Source organism: Nerophis ophidion, linkage group LG25, assembly GCF_033978795.1.
Source record: "Nerophis ophidion isolate RoL-2023_Sa linkage group LG25, RoL_Noph_v1.0, whole genome shotgun sequence".
Lineage (NCBI taxonomy): Eukaryota > Metazoa > Chordata > Actinopteri > Syngnathiformes > Syngnathidae > Nerophis > Nerophis ophidion.
Window position 1 is genome coordinate 30,307,482 of NC_084635.1, and position 8,512 is coordinate 30,315,993.

Sequence of the window (8,512 nt, forward strand, 5' to 3'; positions counted from 1 at the left end):
ATTGAAACGCACCTAATAACCTTAATGCGTCTTTTCGGAAAAATAGTTGAAATAAACCATATTGTTTCTGATTGACTTTATTATTTGTTGTGATAAATGTACATACTGTAACATCGAAATTGCGTCTATTGATTATTTCATTTTTTATCGATTGATTTGTTTGATTAATCGAGTAATTGAAAAAAAATACACTTTATAACTTCGATGTATCTTTTTACGGAAAATTGTTTAAATAAACAAGGATTTATTTTATTTTTTTCTGATGGGCTAAAGTCTTTGTTGTCATTGATGCACATAACATTAAAATTTCAGCTATGGATTATTTCAGTAATCTTTTGAGTAATGTGTCCGATTAATCGAATTATCGAATAAAACACACCTAGTAACCTCAAAGCGTTTTTTCGGGAAAATAGTTGAATTAAACACATTTTTTTTCTGATGGACTTTATTCTTTGTCGTGATAAATGCATATACTGTAACACTGAAATTGCATCTATTGATTATTTTATTTATTATTGATTCATGTGTTCGATTAATCGAGTAATCAAATAAAATACATTTTATAATTTCAATGTATCTTTTTACAGAAAAAAGTTGAAATGAACAAGGATTTTTCTTATGGGCTATATTCTTTGTTGTCATTGATGCACATACCATTGAAGTTTCAGCTATCAATTATTTCACGAATCGTTTCATTAATTTGATCAATTAATCGAATAATCGATTGAAACACACCTAATAACCTCAATGCGTCTTTTCGGGAAAATAATTAACATAAACACAATTTTTTGTGATGGACTTTATTCTTTGTTGTGATAAATGCACAGACTGTAACATTGAAATTGCATCTATTGATTGTTTTATTAATTATTGATTCATTTGTTTGATTAATCAAGTAATCAAATAAAACAGACTCAATAACCTCAATGCGTCTTTTAGGGAAAACGGTTGTAATTAACAATATTTTTTTCATGATGGACTTTGGTCCGTGTTGTGATAAATGCACATACTGTAACACTGAAATTGCATCCATTGATTATTTTATTTAAATATTCATTCATTTGTTCGATTAATCGAGTAATGGAATAAAATACACGTTATAACTTCAATGTATCTTTTTACAGAAAATAGTTTAAATAAACCAGGATTTTTTTCTGATGGGCTATATTCTCTGTTGTGATAAATGCACATACTGTAACTTTGAAATTATAGCTATTGATTATTTCATTTATTGTTGATTTATTTGTCCGATTAATCGAATAAAACACACTTTATAACATAAATGTAACTGTTAGAGAAATTAGTTGAAACAAACAAGAGTTTTTCTGATGGACTTGATTCTTTGTTGTGATAAATGCACATACCGTAACATTGACGTCGTAGCTATTGATTTTTCGATCTATTATCGATTATTGTGTTCGATTAATCGAAAAAATACACTTTATAATTTTAATGTATGACTTAATAGAAAATAGTTTGAATAAAGAAGGATTTTTTTCTTTGCTTTAATTGATGAACATAATGAAATTGAAGCTATCGATTATAGCAGCAATCTTTCGATTAATTTGTTCGATTACTCGAGTAAACAAATAATAAACCTTTTACAACTTCAATGTATCTTTTTACGGAAAATAGTTCAAATAAACCAAGTTTTTGTGTCTTTGCTTTAATTGATGAACATAAGAAAATTGCAACTATCGATTATATCAGCAATAATTCGATTAATCTGTTTGATTAATCGAGTAAACAAATAATAAACCTTTTACAACTTCAATGTGTCTTTTTACGGAAAATAGTTAAAATAAACAAAGTGTTTGTTTCTTTGCTTTAATTGATGAACATAATGAAAGTGCAACTATCATTTATATCAGCAATCTTTCGATTAATCCGTTCGATTAATCGAGTAAACAAATAATAAACCTTTTACAACTTCAATGTATCTTTTTACGGAAAAAAAGTTTAAATAAACAACGTTTTTGTTTCTTTGCTTTAATTGATGAACATAATGAAAGTGCAGCTATCAATTATATCAGCAATCTTTCGATTAATCTGTTCGATTAATCGAGTAAACAAATAATACACCTTTTACAACTTCAATGTATCTTTTTACAGAAAATAGTTTAAATAAACCAAGTTTTTGTTTCTTTGCTTTAATTGATGAACATAATGAAATTGAAGCTATCGATTATATCAGCAATCTTTCGATTAATCTGTTCGATTAATCGAGTAAACAAATAATAAACCTTTTACAACTTCAATGTATCTTTTTACGGAAAATAGTTTAAATAAACCAAGTTTTTGTTTCTTTGCTTTAATTGATGAACATAATGAAATTGCAGCTGTCAATCATATCAGCAATCTTTCGATTAATCGAGTAAACAAATAATAAACCTTTTAAAACTTCAATGTAACTTTTTACGGAAAAAAGTTTAAATAAACAACGTTATTGTTTCTTTGCTTTAATTGATGAACATAATGAAATTGCAACTATCGATTATATCAGCAATCCTTCGATTTATCCGTCCGATTAATCGATTAAACAAATAATAAACCTTTTACAACTTCAATGTACCTTTTTACGGAAAATAGTTTAAATAAACAAAGTTTTTGTTTCTTTGCTTTAATTGATGAACACAATGAAATTGCAGCTATCAATTATATCAGCAATCTTTCGATTAATCTGTTCAATTAATCGAGTAAACAAATAATAAACCTTTTACAACTCCAATGTATCTTTTACGGAAAAAAAATTAAATAAACAAAGTTTTTGTTTCTTTGCTTTAATTGATGAAACTAAATGAAAGTGCAGCTATCGATTATATCAGCAATCTTTCGATTAATCTGTTCGATTAATCGAGTAAACAAATAATAAACCTTTTACAACTTCAATGTATCTTTTTACGGAAAATAGTTCAACTAAACCAAGTTTTTGTGTCTTTGCTTTAATTGATGAACATAATAAAATTGCAGCTATCAATTATATCAGCAATAATTCGATTGATCTGTTTGATTAATCGAGTAAACAAATAATAAACCTTTTACAACTTCAATGTATCTTTTTACGGAAAATAGTTAAAATAAACAAAGTGTTTGTTTCTTTGCTTTAATTGATGAACATAATGAAAGTGCAGCTATCATTTATATCAGCAATCTTTCGATTAATCTGTTCAATTAATTGAGTAAACACATAATAAACCTTTTACAACTTCAATGTATCTTTTTACGGAAAAAACGTTTAAATAAACAAAGTTTTTTTTTTTGCTTTAATTGATGAACATAATGAAAGTGCAGCTATCAATTATATCAGCAATCTTTCGATTAATCTGTTCGATTAATCGAGTAAACAAATAATAAACCTTTTACAACTTCAATGTATCTTTTTACGGAAAATAGTTTAAATAAACCAAGTTTTTGTTTCTTTGCTTTAATTGATGAACATAATGAAATTGCAGCTATCAATTATATCAGCAATCTTTGGATTAATCTGTTCGATTAATCGAGTAAACAAATAATAAACCTTTTACGACTTCAATGTATCTTTTTACGGAAAATAGTTTAAATAAACCAAGTTTTTGTTTCTTTGCTTTAATTGATGAACATAATGAAATTGAAGCTATCGATTATATCAGCAATCTTTCGATTAATCTGTCCGATTAATCGATTAAACAAATAATAAACCTTTTACAACTTCAATGTATCTTTTTACAGAAAATAGTTTAAATAAACCAAGTTTTTGTTTCTTTGCTTTAATTGATGAACATAATGAAATTGCAGCTATCAATTATATCAGCAATCTTTGGATTAATCTGTTCGATTAATCGAGTAAACAAATAATAAACCTTTTACGACTTCAATGTATCTTTTTACGGAAAATAGTTTAAATAAACCAAGTTTTTGTTTATTTGCTTTAATTGATGAACATAATGAAATTGAAGCTATCGATTATATCAGCAATCTTTGGATTAATCTGTTCGATTAATCGAGTAAACAAATAATAAACCTTTTACAACTTCAATGTATCTTTTTACGGAAAATAGTTTAAATAAACCAATTTTTTGTTTCTTTGCTTTAATTGATGAACATAAAGAAATTGCAGCTATCAATTATATCAGCAATCTTTCGATTAATCGAGTAAACAAACAATAAATCTTTTACAACTTCAATGTATCTTTTTACGGAAAATAGTTTAAATAAACAAAGTTTTTGTTTCTTTGCTTTAATTGATGAACATAATGAAATTGCAGCTATTAATTATATCAGCAATCTTTCGATTAATCTGTTCGATTACTCGAGTAAACAAATAATAAACCTTTTACAACTTCTATGTATCTTTTTACGGAAAATAGTTTAAATAAACAAAGTTTTTGTTTCTTTGCTTTAATTGATGAACATAATGAAATTGCAACTATCGATTATATCAGCAATCTTTCGATTAATCAGTTCGATTAATCGAGTAAACAAATAATAAACCTTTTACAACTTCAATGTATCTTTTTACGGAAAATAGTCTAAATAAACCACGTTTTTGTTTCTTTGCTTTAATTGATGAACATAATGAAATTGCAGCTATCAATCATATCAGCATTATTTCGATTAATCGAGTAAACAAATAATACACCTTTTAAAACTTCAATGTATCTTTTTACGGAAAAAAGTGTCAATAAACAACGTTTTTGTTTCTTTGCTTTAATTGATGAACATAATGAAATTGCAACCATCGATTATATCAGCAATCTTTCGATTAATCTGTCCGATTAATCGATTAAACAAATAATAAACCTTTTACAACTTCAATGTATCTTTTCACGGAAAATAGTTAAAATAAAGTTTTTGTTTCTTTGCTTTAATTGATGAACATAATGAAATTATTATATCAGCAATCTTTCGATTAATTTGTTCGAATAATCGCTGCTGGAAAGTTAAATTCGGGACTTTTAGTCCAAAAATGATCGCAATAACCGTGGTATAAAATGTCCATATATTTACCTCCCTAGTGACGGGGAATGTATTGAGATTATAAGTTACTCACCAGTGAATTTAAAACAGGTACATATCCGAAGAGTACTCATGATTTTTGTTGTGTTTTGTGGGTGTAGCAGTTCGACGTTCAAAGACCCGGAGCGAGCGAGCCTGAGAGACAGCGGCCACGGCGACAGCGACCAGGCCGACAGCGACCAGGACACCAACAAAGGCTCCTGCTGCGACATGTCGGCCAAGGAAGCTCTCAAGCTCAAGGCTTCGGGCGTTCGACCGCCCCCTCTGGAGCAAGGTGAGCTCAAAATTCCTCCTTTCCTCGCTCATAAACCCGGAACGTTTCGTCGTGTGAGTTATTTGTAAAAACCGACCCGGCCTTGTAATTTCCCGGCGTGTGCGTGACGTGTGGGTCCTAGACACGTTTTTTATATCAAAGACGACAAGCCCATTATGTTTTTATAAGCCCTGGCGACTTCAGCCTCTCCATTTAGTCCTCCCGCCCTCCACGCCTGTCTCTGAAATTTTGATAATGGAACACGGAAAATAACTTAAGCGAGCGGCGAGGAACGCGGCGCCGCGGCGGGGTTATGAAATATGGATAATTATTGTAAGCGCTGGGGGTCGGGCAGATTACACATGACATGTGTTGAACAATAACTCCCCGGGTGGGGGTTGTAACAGTACCCCCCCACCCACGGGTTTAACTGAGGCCCAACAAAAGATGGTTTGTTGGGCAAAAGCAATTCCAGAACGTGGGGCGGGCCGGTAAAAAATTAGCTGCAGGCCGCAAAAGGCCCCCGGGCGGCACTTTGGACATCCCTGTTGTAAACCTTCAGAAGTCTATTGATATTAATAAATAAGTCATATCAAATGCTGTTTTCCTGACGGCATGGTAACGTTATGGTAGCATTTTAGCTCATTTCCTACTTTTTAACCATATGGAGTTTGTTTCTTGGCGCTGTCTTTGAAATTTGTTAGCTGTTTACTTGTTTACATGCTATTTTTAGGTAAATTTTGTACATTTGGCTCAAGCAAAAAATATTTTATTTTACTTGGTGCCAAAAGTGTGCTAGCTGTTCATATGTTGACGTCCAAACATTGCTATGCTAACTTTTTATGCTAGCAAATGAGCACGTTTTATCCTAATATTCCTGGATTTTTGCCACTTGCTGCCAACTTAAAAGTATGCTACCTCTTTTCCAAACGGCATGCTAACGTTATGGTAGCATTTTAGCTCATTTCCTACTTTTCAACCAAATTGAGCTTGTTACTTGACGCTGTCTTCAAAATATGTTAGCTGTTTACTTGTTTACATGCTATTTATAAGCTAATTTTGTCCATGTGACCCTAACAATCCAGAATTATTTTACTTGCCGCCAAAAATTGTGCTAACTGTTCATATGTTGACGTCCAAACATTACGATGCTAACGTTTTATGCTAGCAAATGAGCACATTTTATCCGAATATTCCTGGATTTTAGCACTTGCTCTAAACTTAAAAGTATGCTAGCTGTTTTCCTGACAGCATGCTAACGTTATGGTAGCATTTTAGCTCATTTTCTACTTTTTAACTGTATGGGGTTTGTTACTTAGCGTTGTCTTTGAAATATGTTAGGTGTTTACATGTTTACGTGCTATTTTGAAGCAAACTTTGTACATTTGACTCCAACAATAATAGATTTTTGGTGCCAAAAGTGTGCTAGCTGTTCATATGTTGACGTCCAAACATTGCTATGCTAACTTTTTATGCTATCAAATGAGCACGTGTTATCCTAATATCCCTGGATTTTGGCACTTGCTACCAACTTAAAAGCATGCAAGCTGCTTTCCTGACAGCATGCTAACGTTATGGTAGCGTTTTAGCTCATTTCCTACTTTTTAACCATATTGAGTTTGTTTATTGGCACTGTCTTTGAAATGTGTTAGCTGTTTACTTGTTTACATGCTATTTTTAAGTTAATTTTGTACATTTGACTCTAGCAATAATATATTTTTTTAATCGGTGCCAAAAGAGTGCTAGCAGTTCATATATTGACGTCCAAACATTGCTATGCTAACTTCTTATGCTAGCAAATGAGTACATTTTATCCTAATATCCCTGGATTTTTGCCACTTTCTGCCAACTTAAAAGTATGCTAGCTGTTTGCCTGACGGCATGCTAACGTTATGGGAGCATTTTAGCTCATTTCCTACTTTTTAACCACATGGAGCTTGTTTCTTGGTGCTGTCTTTGATATTTGTTAGCTGTTTACTTGTTTACATGCTATTTTTAAGTTAATTTTGTACATTTGACTCTAGCAATAATATATTTTTTTACTCGGTGCCAAAAGTGTGCTAGCTGTTCATATGTTGACGTCCAAAAATTGCGATGCTAACTTTTTATGCTAGCAAATGAGCACATTTTATCCTAATATCCCTGGATTTTGGCAACTTGCTGCCAACTTAAAAGTATGCTAGCTGTTTTCCTGACGGCATGCTAACGATATGGTAGCATTTTAGCTCATTTCATACTTTTTAACCACATGGAGCTTGTTTCTTGGTGCTGTCTTTGATATTTGTTAGCTGTTTACTTGTTTACATGCTATTTTTAAGTTAATTTTGTACATTTGACTCTAGCAATAATATATTTTTTTACTTGGTGCCAAAAGTGTGCTAGCAGTTCATAAGTTGACATCCAAACATTGCTATGCTAATATTTTATGCTAGCAAATGAGCACCTTTTATCCTAATATTCCTGGATTTTAGCACTTGCTGCAAACTTAAAAGTATGCTAGCTGTTTTCCTGACAGCATGCTAACGTTATGGTAGCATTTTAGTTCATTTCCTACTTTTTAACCACATGGAGTTTGTTACTTGGCGCTGTCTCAATGCGGCCCTCCAAGTAAAAAGGTTTGGACCACCCTGTGTTACACATTCCGAATTTAATTCAAATCTAATTTTTTTTTCAATCGAAGTTTGACAATAAAAAGTTTTATCATTACTTTTAATGATATATTTTTCTATAACTGACCAAGAAACTCCAATCTTCACACCAGACCACGATCTTGGGCCCGGGCCCCTGAACAACCGCCGAGTGCCGGGCTGGGGAAGTTATTGTAAAAAGGCGTAACGAGCCTTAATGGCACAGGTGGCATGCTTAAGTCCCGTACCCCTCTGCTTTTTATCTGCTTTGCAAAATGGAAATTTCCATAGAAATTCGCTCATCTCTTTATGGCAAGCCGTTATCTTCCTAACTGGATCCCGAAGTACAGTACAGCATAGCGGACACGGATTCCCTTTAATGGCGCTATTAATCCACGGAACAGAAGGGCCGTTTTACTCCTCGCGGAATGACGACGACAAAACTCTGCTTTGCAATATGCATGTTTGACTAGACTGCGTTTTTTTGTTTTTTTTCCTTCTTCTACTCTCCCTTCTTTCACATCGTTTTCACCACGGATATAAAAACCCACACGTTGGCAAGAGAAATTGGCCAATTAAAAAGCTCCATATGTTTAACATTGTCAGCGTGTTCCTATTTGGTTGTCCATGAGGAACC

General features: G+C 32.0%; 1 protein-coding gene across 1 annotated transcript in view; it reads left to right on the forward strand.

The window, feature by feature from the left end:
- The window catches only part of LOC133542830 (protocadherin-17-like), a 104,491-nt gene extending 96,408 nt beyond the window's left edge, over positions 1-8,083 (forward strand). Inside the window, exons 4-5 of the mRNA XM_061887024.1 lie at positions 5,097-5,269; positions 8,010-8,083. Of these exons, the coding sequence (XP_061743008.1) occupies positions 5,097-5,269; positions 8,010-8,083 (247 nt within the window). The remainder of the gene's footprint in view (positions 1-5,096; positions 5,270-8,009) is intronic.
- The last annotated feature ends 429 nt before the right edge of the window (positions 8,084-8,512 follow it).